This window comes from Nerophis lumbriciformis, linkage group LG29, assembly GCF_033978685.3.
Source record: "Nerophis lumbriciformis linkage group LG29, RoL_Nlum_v2.1, whole genome shotgun sequence".
NCBI lineage: Eukaryota > Metazoa > Chordata > Actinopteri > Syngnathiformes > Syngnathidae > Nerophis > Nerophis lumbriciformis.
In genome coordinates, this window is record NC_084576.2 from 20,982,501 (window position 1) to 20,997,426 (window position 14,926).

Genomic DNA, 14,926 nt, shown 5'->3' on the forward strand with positions numbered 1-14,926 from the left:
CGGTGGCATGCCAGTGGGCTGAGTGGGGGTGGAAGGGAAGGGGTGTGTGCTTAGTGTCTGGCGTGGAGTTCAGAAGGCGCAGCGTTAGCGTTTGAGTGCGGCGAGCGCTGACGTGCGCCCATTGTGACTCGCAGCTGCCACACACACACACACACACACACACACACACACACACACACCCGCAAACACACACTCACATGTGGCTTCCATTATAGCGCCTGGTCGTCAAATAAAGACGAGGCGTGCGCGCTCTCCAGTGAAGAGGTATGGCCTCCAGCCAAACAGCAGCCCGCGCCAGTGTCACTTTGTCAGTGTGTGTGTGTGTGTGTGTGTGTGTGTGTGTGTGTGTGTGTGTGTGTGTGTGTGTGTGTGTGTGTGTGTGTGTGTGTGTGTTTTTTAATGGCAGAAGAAAAAAAACGAAACAAAAAAAGACTCTCCATTCAGACAAGAAGACCAGCGCTCACCTTGACTTGAGCGACAGGACTGGACGCTTTCTTTTCGCTCTTGAGGGCGGAAGGCGACAGGGGGCCCGAGGCGTTGGGCCCCTGCGGGAGTGGCGCCATCTTGGCCCCTGGCGAAATCTGCATGCTTGCTAGCTGGGCGGCGTACAACTGCTGTCAAGCAAAGCAAAAAAAAAAAAAAAAGAAGCAGTTACAGGACACACGCACACGTCAACAACTCACTCAACAAGAGTGTCCCGCAAACCGTCGGGAAGAACATTCTTTAATTCTCTTCCAAACACCAAATCCCAGAGGCTGCGTCCGTCCCCCCCGGTCTATATCTTCAGGACACCCACGTCGCAGTTGTGCAAAATAAGCCGCCGTTGCCACGGCGTGAGTGGAAACAAGGCGAGGAGAAGTGACAAACGGCTTCACGGGACCGCGGGCGTCGCTCCCGAAAGGGCCCTCAAAGAACTGCGGCGAGCTCCGCGCTCGGCCGCCCGTCTGAAGATGCGGCGCACAATAGCACGTTTTAAAAACAGAACTTGGAAGGGACGAGCGGCGGATGGAAACACTTAATGTGGAGGGGAAAAAAACAACAAAAAAAACAGAAACAGCAGCCATTTTCCTTCCAAGTTTCTTAGCGAGAACCACAGACCAGCAGGCCAGAGTCTGGACCATCAAAGGACGCGACATGGACTTCCTACAGGAAGTGGAGAAAATGTGTCTTTAACGGCTTGTACTCTTCTGGAAAGAAGACCTTGAACTGTGTCTGTTGCCCATACTTGCCAACCCTCCCGGATTTTCCGGGAGACTCACGAAATTCAGCACCTCTCCCGAAAACCTCCCGGGACAAATTTTCTCCCGAAAATCTCCCGAAATTCAGGCGGACCTGAGTGACGTGTCGACAGCCTGTTTTCACGTCCGCTTTCCCACAATATAAACAGCGTGCCTGCCCAATCACGTTGTAACTGTAGAATGATGGAGGGCGAGTTCTTGGTTTCTTATGTGGGTTTATTGTTAGACAGTTTCATTAACGTCCTCCCAGCGCGGTAACAACACACAACAACAGCAGTCACGTTTTCGTCTACCGTAAAGCAGTTCGTCTGCCGTAAACAGCAATGTTGTGACACTCTTAAACAGGACAATACTGCCATCTACTGTACATGCATATGTGACAATAACATCCACGGCTTTTAGAGAGTGCAGTGCACAACTGCGCACACAACAAGGAGACGAAGCAGAATGCATCATCAGAGAGGGTGTTCAGCATGGTTAGAAAAATAGTGACAGAGAATAAAACAAGGATGGACAATTCAATCCTTAACTCAACAATGAGTACATGAGTGTTATGTGTGTGTATATGTGTAAATAAATTAACACTGAAATTCAAGTTTTTCTCTTATTTATATATATATATATATATATATATACATATATATATGGAATACTTGACTCCTCCCCTCTTAACCACGCCCCCGACCATGCCCCCCCCCACCTCCCAAAATTGGAGGTCTCAAGGTTGGCAAGTAGAGATTGATAGGCGGATCGGTGCGGCGTCTTCAGTAATGCGGACGCTGTATCGATCCGTTGTGGTGAAGAAGGAGCTGAGCCGGAAGGCAAAGCTCTCAATTTACCGGTCGATCTACGTTCCCATCCTCACCTATGGTCATGAGCTTTGGGTTATGACCAAAAGGACAAGATCACGGGTACAAGCGGCCGAAATGCGTTTCCTCCGCCGGGTGGCGGGGCTCTCCCTTAGAGATAGGGTGAGAAGCTCTGCCATCCGGGGGGAGCTCAAAGTAAAGCCGCTGCTCCTCCACATCGAGAGGAGCCAGATGAGATGGTTCGGGCATCTGGTCAGGATGCCACCCGAACGCCTCCCTAGGGAGGTGTTTAGGGCACGTCCGACCGGTAGGAGGCCGCGGGGAAGACCCAGGACACGTTGGGAAGACTATGTCTCCCGGCTGGCCTGGGAACGCCTCGGGGTCCCACAGGAAGAGCTGGACGAAGTGGCTGGGGAGAGGGAAGTCTGGGCTTCCCTGCTTAGGCTGCTGCCCCCGCGACCCGACCTCGGAAAAGCGGAAGAAGATGGATGGATGGAAGGTTGGCAAGTATGCCATTGCCTTACTCAGTGTCTCCTGATTGATTGATTGATTGATTGATGGATTGATTAAGAGGTGTGTCCAATTCCAACATGCAATGCGTCCAGGGATGAGTAACGACCAATTAAAACTACGGAAACTAAATCATGCGGGTCAGATTGCATTCACATTAGAAATAACAATTTTTTTGTAACAAGAACGGCCTGTTTAAAGGATCGGATTTGACAAAAAAAAATCCAAATTGGACATCTGACCCTGTAGAGTGAACATAGCTCTAGACTGCGGGACATTTGCGGGACATTTTCTACGACGTCTGCAGATTTTTACCCACATTCAAAAGAGTCCTGGGTCGGATATGAAAAATGTGTAGTTACATTGTTAACATTAGCTATGTACACATGGACACAGTTAATCGGATTAAAAGCCTAACCGGAATACAAATGCTTCATGTAAACACGCTATTCGGATTATTCTCACCCGATCACACACGTTCGGATCCAAATTTCATTCCGATCGAAACAGGTGGTTCATGACGATAGTGATTCAGATTGGAGCCCATGAAAACACTTTTTCCGAAACTTGGGTTAAAATGATCCTGAGAATAATCTTTGACATCAGCTATACTTTGGTGGTGGAGGGGGGACTAAATTGAATAGTCTCGAAATTAAGCGATTTTCTTGCTGTTCAACATGTACAGACGTAGCGTTATCTGCTGTTAAGTTTGTTAAGCTAAAACGAGACTAGCAAAAAGTACGGTCTTGAGAGTCATGTGTCAATGTAACAATAAAAGAAGGGATCCAGTTCTCGTCCCAACGAGTTGTTTTATCCACGACCTTGCAGCTACTTAAGGCAACTGCTAGCATGGAGGGCACAGAACAAAGAGGTGTAAAACAAAAGTAGTGAACAGAAAGAAAAATTACGTGACGATGTCGGACAAAGCCATGTTTGTTTGCAGCGGATGTCACTGCTTCTTCTTCTTCAGCACTTGCAGTGGGCGAACTCGTCCAAAAGATGGCGCCATAGCACATACAATACCGCACCTTTCCGTCGACGGTGTGTGCTGCGCATGTCAAGGTGAAGTTTTCCGATTTAAGGTTTGATGCATTAAAATGCACGTAATTTTTTTAGGGTCCATGCACACAGTTACATTTTAATCCAAATTATGATCAGATTAAACAAATTTTGCCATACTGACATGAAAAATTCCCATATGGGTCCAAAAAAAATCGGGATTTCCCTGCAGTGTTTAACAAGGCCAATGTCCAAGTACGCAAGTGTGCCATGTGAGACTGAGCTATTGTCTGCTTTCACTCTTCTCGCTGTGGTTTCTCCACTCGTTCCACCATCTGTTCCTTCCCATCTTATCTTCATCCTCTAATCCGCGTCCCTGCTGGCTTCCTTCGGCCCAAACGCCCCCAGCGTTGGCAGATCCGATTTCCCAGTACTCAAGACTGCAAATCCACCGGGGACCAGCGATCCAGAGGAGGGAAGCAAGCGAGGGAAGAAGGGATGAAGGCTTCGAGGGAGAGGGGGGATGGAGGTGATCCTGCAGACACCCGAGACCGCCGTCATTTCACCTCCGGAGCGCCAGGTTCGGCAGTCGGGCCCGCAGGAGAAGTTGGCGGTCCGTCTCCGAGGCAGATATTAAACACAAACAGAAGAAGCCTCGTCGCTGAAGACAAAGCCCCGATGTCACCCCGCTTGTTTTCCTTGGAAGGCCCCGGCGAGCGCTCGGGGCCGACCCCCGCCAAGATGAAATCCCTGTAAGAATGCGGCGTGGATGTACGAGCGCGGGATGGCGGCGAGGCCTCCCGTGTCAATCAAGACGACCGCAGAGCTACTTCTGCTGCTGCTGGATTTTCTTTTACGCTTCTGACGGGAAGCCGCTGAAGGCAAATCAATACGAGCCTCTGCCAGATGTTCTGACAGACCACAAGGACCAGAACTATTGTTTGAATCAACGTCTACTCATACCAACCGCTCGTAGGGAACTTAGAGGAAGTGGCGACACACGCCACATGGTCAGCGCTGTTCTGGTCTATTCTCTGCTACTGATCGATGTGCAGCGTCAACAAGACCTCGCACGGTTTCACTCGCACCCTCCTGAGGGACTACAGAGACGCAGTTTTCTAAATTACAAATTGACGGAACAAAGTGAAGTCCAGTTTTTGGATCGGACAAGCTGACATTTGTGCTGATGTGACAGAACCCACGACAGGGGGATTCTATTGCATTGTCTGGTTTGTAAAAGAGGATTTAGGACAGGTGTGTCCAAACCTCGGCCCAATCAATTGGGTCCGCATGACGACTCCATAATTTCCATAAAATTCATATTTAAAATTACAGCTGCAAGCAGCGATGGACGGGACCGACTTTGAGGGCTCATAAAATCCAAACCGGAGCAGTAATTAAAACTCTTTCATCAACTTTTAATCAGAAGGGTTCAATCTCTCTCCTGTGCTAATTTGAAGCCGACACGACAAACGCGCTCAGAGGAGATAATGTTTGAAAAAAGGTGACTGTTTTTACACAACTACTGTTTTGAAGGGGGAATTGCAAACTTCCTGTTGAATTTTGCTGGGGGTTGTCAGTGTATGAAATATAGGTCTAAGTGAGACCTACAAAGAGGTTTTTTGTTTCATGTCTCTACGACATTCCTACTGGGAGTTACAGGCAGTTTTGTCTGTGTTTTCTTCCTAGGGGGCGCTAGAGCGCAATTTTGAGTTTTGGAGTTTGTTTTTTTGATTAGATCGCAATTTTTGCCAGTCCAGATGTGTGTGTCCAATTTGGTGAGTTTTGAAGCATGTTAAAAGGGTCAAATTACAGCTCAAAGAGGCGGCGGTATAATAATAAAATGCTAGAAATACAATAGGGTCCTCTGTCCCAAAGGGACTCGGTCCTTAATTAAACACCCCAGAGTCTGACAGGTGGTAACCTTCTTGTAGACAAGAAACTCAGGCCAGTGTCCATGATGTGTACATTCTTGACATCCAAAGCACAGCAATTACTTATATGACCCAATCCAAACAACCTTCCCTAGTCATGTCGCAGAAAAAAAAAATTCAACCAGCACAAAAAGTCATCAAACATGGTCACACATAACAACCTGTTCCCTGAACTTTGTGGACATTATAAAAAAACGTTCCAGTCCATAAAATTTTTTTTAATTATACCCATTGCAAGGCATTTTGGGATACATGCAAAACACTCTCTCCATATATAAATAATAGAGCTGTGAATCTTTGGGCACCACATGACTTGATTCGATTCTTGGGGGTAACGATACGATTCAGAATCGATTTTTGTTTCAAAACGATTCTTGATTCATAATCAATACTTTTTTTAATTAACATTAGGTGCCAGTTCCAAGGTTGCCAAGGCTGCCCTTTGTCACCGATTCTGTTCCGGTTTGGTGGCTGCAGGATTAGGTCTCTGCTTTTTGCAGATGATGTGGTCCTGATGGCTTTATCTGGCCAGGATCTTCAGCTCTCACTGATTGGTTCGCAGCAGAGTGTGAAGCGACTGGGATGAGAATCAGCACCTCCAAGTCCGAGTCCATGGTTCTCGCCCGGAAAAGGGTGGAGTGCCATCTCCGGGTTGGGAAGGAGACCCTGCCCCAAGTGGAGGAGTTCAAGTACCTAGGAGTCTTGTTCACGAGTGAGGGAAAAGTGGATCGTGAGATCAACCGGCGGATCGGTGCGGCATCTTCAGTAATGCGGACGCTGTATCGATCCGTTGTGGTGAAGAAGGAGCTGAGCCGGAAGGCAAAGCTCTCAATTTACCGGTTGATCTACGTTCCCATCCTCACCTATGGTCATGAGTTTTGGGTTATGACCGAAAGGACAAGATCACGGGTACAAGTGGCCGAAATGAGTTTCCTCCGCCGGGTGGCGGGGCTCTCCCTTAGAGATAGGGTGAGAAGCTCTGCCATCCGGGAGGAGCTCAAAGTAAAGCCACTGCTCCTCCACATCGAGAGGAGCCAGATGAGGTGAGGTGTTTAGGGCACGTCCAACCGGTAGGAGGCCACGGGGAAGACCCAGGACACGTTGGGAAGACAATGTCTCCCGGCTGGCCTGGGAACGCCTCGGGATCGCTCGGGAAGAGCTGGACGAAGTGGCTGGGGAGAGGAGAGTCTGGGCTTCCCTACTTAGTCTGCTGCCCCCGCGACCCGACCTCGGATAAACGGAAGAAGATGGATGGATGGATAGGTGCCAGTTCTATGATTAACTACATTTCTATATAAAATAGACAAACAGCTTTAATATTTTTTGGCATCTACTGTACATCATACTTGCCAACCTTGAAACCTCCAATTTCGGGAGGTGGGGGCGGGGGCGTGGTCAGGGGTGGTTGGGGGCGTGGTTAAGAGGGGAGGAGTATATTGACAGCTAGAATTCATGTATATATATATCTACATCCTGAAAATATGCAAACAAAACTGTATTTAGATAATTGATACTTCAAACTTGCATAAATAAATACTAAGGAATATAACATAACTTGGCTTCTGAGAGCTTCAAAATGTAATGAATAAAATGCTAAAGTTGTTGATAAACAAGCAATTATTTTAATAATTAAATATGGTCATTTTAAATGAATTATGATAATTTAAAATTAATTATTTCAAATATGTTTATTTTAATGTATAATTCTATGGCTGGCTGTAATAAGGAGTCAGAAAAAATAAAAATACAATTAATTTTGATGTTTTTAGCAAAATATAGTAAAAATGTATTTCGTTTTTGTTTTTTTTAATTAATAAATATATGTATTTTTAGGTAAGATAAACATAATAATACAATTTATCTCTAGTCTGGATGATTTAGTAGTTCTTGTCACCCTGTTGTCCTCCCGTGTGAAAAAAGGCTGTCCTCACTCCGGTCTGCATGAAGCTGGAGGGGGCGTGGCCTCCAGCTCTGGCTGAAAATCGGGAGATTTTCGGGAGAATATTTGTCCCGGGAGGTTTTCGGGAGAGGCGCTGAATTTCGGGAGTCTCCCGGAAAATTCGGGAGGGTTGGCAAGTATGCTGTACATCCACAATATGATTTGCTTGGCTGGTAAGGATAAAAAAAATATATACATGTATATAAAATATACATATATGTACGCTAGGTCAGGAAAAAACACAGAGGCTATTTCATCCCTACAAGCCTGTTTTGCAGGTTTCCCTGCTCTTCAGGGGATTTTATAAAATATGTAATATATTCCGCTCTACCCCCGGAATTGAGCATTGTATAACGGATAATCTTGTGTAGCGCGGCTTAACTTTTCAGTGTATTTCCTGATTTGATCAACCGATACCTAAAAGTCTATCAAAAATAAGCAATCTCTCAAAAACTTAAAGCCCCACTTAAGAACTTTCAGTTTTGGTTGATTTTGGCGGCGCCAGTGGACCAAAGCGGTTTTGCCAGAACAAGACCACATTTCCCATGAGGACTACCGCATATAGCGTCACACTGACATAATATTGTCACAAATATGACGTTTCTAATGGCTATGTTGATGTTAAATAGTAGACACTATCAAGAAATGGTCTTGGATTGTGCTATAAACATGACGCTACTACCAAGAATGTATCGGGGTAGATGCAGGTCCGAAGCAAAGAAAGACCGGCAATTGTTTTTTTTTCATAGAAAGTAGTGTGAAACTATCACACTGGTAGCTATTCATTCATAGCTAAAATTAGCATTAGCATTTTGATTTGAGCATCAAAAGTCACTTACTAGTCCGACAAAAACAGAGCCGAATCAGCATTGGTCTGAAATCCCTCGTCATTTAACTCACGCCATTGAGTGAAAGCCGGGGCAATGTTGATCCTTGACTGTCCTTTTATCCAGGTAACCTCCCTTTTTCTTTTTTTTGTCTCCTCAAACAAAACTTTTCGTTTCTTTGGTTGTTTTGGAGATTTGCCCATGATAGCAGTGACTGCACGTAGGCTTCCGTCTTTTTAACGACTGGTGAAAGGGGAAGTGACGTATGCCGTAAAGCAAGTCAGCACATTTGTAGTTTTTTGTGCGGCCGGGTTCCTGCCACCCTCCTCAAAGTCACGAATTGCCAGTAAAAGCAATACAGACCCCCTCAGGCCATGACAGAGGTGTCATTCAACTAGTTGTAAGTCCATGTATGTACAAACCCCGTTTCCATATGAGTTGGGAAATTGTGTTAGATTACAATGATTTGCAAATCATTTTCAACCCATATTCAGTTGAATATGCTACAAAGACAACATATTTGATGTTCAAACTGATAAACTTTTTTTTTTTTTGCAAATAATCATTAACTTTAGAATTTGATGACAGCAACACGTGCCAAAGAAGTTGGGAAAGGTGGAAATAAATACTGATAAAGTTGAGGAATGCTCATCAAACACTTATTTGGAACATCCCACAGGTGTGCAGGCTAATTGGGAACAGGTGGGTGCCATGATTGGGTATAAAAACAGCCTCCCAAAAAATGCTCAGTCTTTCACAAGAAAGGATGGGGCGAGGTACACCCCTTTGTCCACAACTGCGTGAGCAAATAGTCAAACAGTTTAAGAACAGCATTTCTCAAAGTGCAATTGCAAGAAATTTAGGGATTTCAACATCTACGGTCCATAATATCATCAAAAGTTTCAGAGAATCTGGAGAAATCACTCCACGTAAGCAGTATGGCCGGAAACCAACATTGAATGACCGTGACCTTCGATCCCTCAGACGGCACTATATCAAAAACCGACATCAATCTCTAAAGGATATCACCACATGGGCTCAGGAACACTTCAGAGAACCACTGTCACTAAATGCAGTTCGTCGCTACATCTGTAAGTGCAAGTTAAAGCTCTACAATGCAAAGCGAAAGCCATTTATCAACAACACCCAGAAACGCCGCCAGCTTCTCTGGGCCCGAGATCATCTAAGATGGACTGATGCAAAGTGGAAAAGTGTTCTGTGGTCTGACGAGTCCACATTTCAAATTGTTTTTGGAAATATTCGACATCGTGGGTACCAGACTGTTATCGACGCAAAGTTCAAAAGCCAGCATCTGTGATGGTATGGGGGTGCATTAGTGCCCAAGGCCTGGATAACTTACACATCTGTGAAAGCAGCATTAATGCTGAAAGGTACATACAGGTTTTGGAACAACATATGCTGCCATCTAAGCGCCCCTGCTTATTTCAGCAAGACAATGCCAAGCCACATTCAGCACGTGTTACAACAGCGTGGCTTCGTAAAAAAAGAGTGCGGGTACTTTCCTGGCCCGCCTGCAGTCCAGACCTGTCTCCCATCGGAAATGTGTGGCGCATTATGAAGCGTAAAATACGACAGCGGAGACCCCCGGACTGTTGAACGACTGAAGCTCTACATCAAACAAGAATGGGAAAGAATTCCACTTTCAAAGCTTCAACAATTAGTTTCCTCAGTTCCCAATCGTTTATTGAGTGTTGTTAAAAGAAAAGGTGATGTAACACAGTGGTGAACATGCCCATACTTGCCAACCCTCCCGAATTTTCCGGGAGACTCCCGAAATTCAGCGCCTCTCCCGAAAACCTCCCGGGACAAATATTCTCCCGAAAATCTCCCGATTTTCAGCCGGAGCTGGAGGCCACGCCCCCTCCAGCTCCATACGGACCTGAGTGAGGACAGCCTTTTTTCACGACGGGAGGACAACAGGGTGACAAGAACTAAATCATCCAGACTAGAGATAAATTGTATTATTATGTTTATCTTACCTAAAAATAAATATATTTACTAATTAAAAAAAACAAAAACGAAATACATTTTTACTATATTTTGCTAAAAACATCAAAATGAATTGTATTTTTATTTGTATTTTTTCTGACTCCTTATTACATCCAGCCATAGAATTATACATTAAAATAAACATATTTGAAATAATTAATTTTAAATTATCATAATAATTCATTTAAAATGACCATATTTAATTATTAAAATAATTGCTTGTTTATCAACAACTTTAGCATTTTATTCATTACATTTTGAAGCTCTCAGAAGCCAAGTTATGTTAAATTCCTTAAGATTTATTTATGCAAGTTTGAAGTATCATTTATCCAAACACAGTTTTGTTTGCATATTTTCAGGATATATATATATATATATATATATATATATATATATATATATATATATATATATATATATATATATATGTATGAAATACTTCACTTGGTGAATTCTAGCTGTCAATATACTCCTCCCCTCTTAACCACGCCCCCAACCACGTCCCGCCCCACCCCTGACCACGCCCCCCGCCCCCCACCTCCCGAAATCGGAGGTTTCAAGGTTGGCAAGTATGGAACATGCCCTTTCCCAACTACTTTGGCACGTGTTGCAGCCATGAAATTCTAAGTTAATTATTATTTGCAAAAAAAAAAAAAAAAGTGTAGGAGATTGAACATCAAATATTTTGTCTTTGTAGTGCATTCAATTGAATATGGGTTGAAAAGGATTTGCAAATCATTGTATTCCGTTGATATTTATATCTAACACAATTTCCCAACTCATATATATATATATATATACATACAGGTAAAAGCCAGTAAATTAGAATATTTTGAAAAACTTGATTTATTTCAGTAATAGCATTCAAAAGGTGTAACTTGTACATTATATTTATTCATTGCACACAGACTGATGCATTAAAATGTTTATTTCATTTAATTTTGATGATTTGAAGTGGCAACAAATGAAAATCCAAAATTCCGTGTGTCACAAAATTAGAATATTACTTAAGGCTAATACAAAAAAGGGATTTTTAGAAATGAGACGGCTGCGTTGACCCTGGATCTCAGGAAACAGAGTGGACCGACACCAGCAGATGACATGGCACCCCAAACCATCACCCAACCATGCAAATTTTGCATTTCCTTTGGAAATCGAGGTCCCAGAGTCTGGAGGAAGACAGGAGAGGCACAGGATCCACGTTGCCTGAAGTCTAGTGTAAAGTTTCCACCATCAGTGATGGTTTGGGGTGCCATGTCATCTGCTGGTGTCGGTCCACTCTGTTTCCTGAGATCCAGGGTCAACGCAGCCGTCTACCAGCAAGTTTTAGAGCACTTCATGCTTCCTGCTGCTGACCTGCTCTATGGAGATGGAGATTTCAAGTTCCAACAGGACTTGGCGCCTGCACACAGCGCAAAATCTACCCGTGCCTGGTTTACGGACCATGGTATTTCTGTTCTAAATTGGCCCGCCAACCTTAGCCCCATAGAAAATCTGTGGGGTATTGTGAAAAGGAAGATGCAGAATGCCAGACCCAAAAACGCAGAAGAGTTGAAGGCCACTATCAGAGCAACCTGGGCTCTCATAACACCTGAGCAGTGCCAGAAACTCATCGACTCCATGCCACGCCGCATTAACGCAGTAATTGAGGCAAAAGGAGCTCCAACCAAGTATTGAGTATTGTACATGCTCATATTTTTCATTTTCATACTTTTCAGTTGGCCAACATTTCTAAAAATCCCTTTTTTGTATTAGCCTTAAGTAATATTCTAATTTTGTGACACACGGAATTTTGGATTTTCATTTGTTGCCACTTCAAATCATCAAAATTAAATGAAATAAACATTTGAATGCATCAGTCTGTGTGCAATGAATAAATATAATGTACAAGTTACACCTTTTGAATGCAATTACTGAAATAAATCAAGTTTTTCAAAATATTCTAATTTACTGGCTTTTACCTGTATATATATTACAGTATAAATAATTAAAACAGCTTTCTCCTGTGTCTCCAAGGGGGGGAAACATTTTTTGTGTGTGTGTTGTGGTTTTTTGTTTTTTTCTGTGCGTGCGCCAGCGCGCCGCCGCTAACACGCGAGCGCCCTTTATCGGCCGCCCATCAGCCGCGTCAGACAAAAAGCTGTTGTGATGAATCACGGCAGGAATTCCGCCCCAAAAGCACAACACCTGGCGCGGGCAATTCATCACACACTTTACTGCCGCTTGACACCTGTGCTGCCAGAATAGCACTTAGCACGATAATGGTTATGCTAGCGCATATTTGCAAGGAGCAACATCAAGTGTGTGCTCCTTCTATGCTCTTTAAATTTGGGCTTTCACCACACAAAACACACACTAAAGTGTTGCTTCATGGTGTCGCTTCTTACCGGAGCGTGGCTTTTGTCCTCTTATGCGACTTTATTGACTTCGCATTGTGCTTTCGGCCTATCGAGGCTCTCATTAGCCGCTATTGACGAGGCGACACCGAAGGGGGGGCCACCCTTTTCGAAACCACCAAAAGAGCGAGACGATGTCAGAGATGCGACTCCGAGGCGTGAAGCAGACGAAGTGGGGGACCTGAATGAGACAGGAAGCTTTTCATGGATTGCTTACAGTAAGAGGGAATAAGGAGTAATTAGCCAGGAATGTTTGCGAGATGCAGGCGTTGGCTGGCAGCACATGTTTGGATATTGTTTTGACTACAATAACCACGCCAGGAGCAATTATGATGACGTTTGTAGGCTGAACGCTTCTCATCCCCCCCCCGTTTTTCGGCTCTACACTTCGACGTAGCTCGCATCCAGCCATCGTGTTAGGATTTTCCATGTTACGACACACGTGCACACATGAGTATTATTCTAAAAACTGGAAAAATCAACGAGCGTATTTAACGACGAAGTAGCACCATACTTGCCAACCCTCCCGAATTTTCCGGGAGACTCCCGAAATTCAGCGCCTCACCCGAAAACCTCCCGGGACAAATATTCTCCCGAAAATCTCCCGATTTTCAGCCGGAGCTGGAGGCCACGCCCCCTCCAGCTCCATGCGGACCTGAGTGAGGACAGCCTTTTTTCAAGACGAGAGGACAACAGGGTGACAAGGAATAAATCATCCAGACTAGGGATAAATTGTATTATGTTTATCTTACCTAAAAATAAATATATTTATTAATTTAAAAATTTTTTTTTACTATATTTTGCTAAAAAAACATAAAAATTAAATGTATTTTTATTTGTATTTTTTCTGACTCCTTATTACATCCAGCCATAGAATTATACATTAAAATAAACAATAATTAATTTTAAATTATAATTAATTGAAAATGACCACATTTAATTATTAATATAATTGCTTGTTTATCAACAACTTTAGCATTTTATTCATTACATTTTGAAGCTCTCAGAAGCCAAGTTATGTTATTTTCCTTAAGATTTATTTATGCAAGTTTGAAGTATCAATTATCTAAACACAGTTTTGTTTGCATATTTTCAGGATATATATATATATATATATATATGTATTATAAATATATATATATGTATTATAAATATATATATATATATATATATATATATATATATATATATATATATATATATATATTTATTATATATATATATATATATATATATATATATATATATATATATATATATATATATATATGTATGAGATACTTGACTTAGTGAATTCTAGCTGTCAATATACTCCTCCCCTCTTAACCACGCCCCGCCCCGCCCCGCCCCACCCCCGGCCACGCCCTCCATCTCCCGAAATCGGAGGTCTCAAGGTTGGCAAGTATGAGTAGCACCAATCAAAATTTTAGAAGAAAAAATATATATATTAGCTTTACCACACTTTAAGCCGCAGATACACTATATTGCCAAAAGTATCAAGCCACCTGCCTTGACTCACGTATGAACTTGAAGTGCCATCCCATTCCTAACCCATGGGGTTCAATATGATGTCGCTCCACCTTTTGCAGCTAATACAGCTTCAACTCTTCTGGGAAGGCTGTCCACAAGGTTGCGGAGTGTGTTTATAGGAATTTTCCACCGTTCTTCCAAAAGCGCATTGGTGAGGTCACACACTGATGGTTGGTCGAGAAGGCCTGGCTCTCAGTCTCCGTTCTAATTCATCCCAAAGGTGTTCTATTGTGTTCAGGTCAGGACTCTGTGCAGGCCAGTCAAGTTCATCCTTTATGGGCCTTGCTTTGTGCACTGGTGCACAGTCATGTCGGAAGAGGAAGGGGCCCGCTCCAAACTGTTCCCACAAGGTTGGGAGCATGGAATTGTCCAAAATGTTTTAAAATCCTGGAGCATTCAAAGTTCCGAAATGTACAGTTCTCCTGGCAACCTCCAAACCCAGACTGGTCCATCAGATTGCCAGATGGAAAAGCGTGATTCAGTCCAGAGAAGGCGTCTCCTCTGCTCTAGAGTCCAGTGGCGACGTGCTTTACACCACTGCATCGCACGCTTTGCATTGGACTTGGTGATTTATGGCTTAGATGCAGCTGCTTGGCCATAGAAACCCATTCCATGAAGCTCTCTGCGTACTGTACGTGGGCTAATTGGAAGGTCACATGAAGTTTGGAGCTCTGTCGCAACTGACTGTGCAGAAGGTCGGCCACCTCTTTGCACTATGCGCTTCAGCATCCGCG

At 43.7% G+C, this 14,926-nt stretch overlaps 1 protein-coding gene across 1 annotated transcript in view; it reads right to left on the reverse strand.

Annotated features, from left to right (window-relative positions):
• LOC133572093 (transcription factor SOX-6-like) overlaps positions 1-14,926 on the reverse strand; it is a 267,348-nt gene that overhangs the window by 59,879 nt on the left and 192,543 nt on the right. The window contains exon 10 of the mRNA XM_061924788.1: positions 465-614. Within this exon, the coding sequence (XP_061780772.1) occupies positions 465-614 (150 nt within the window). The remainder of the gene's footprint in view (positions 1-464; positions 615-14,926) is intronic.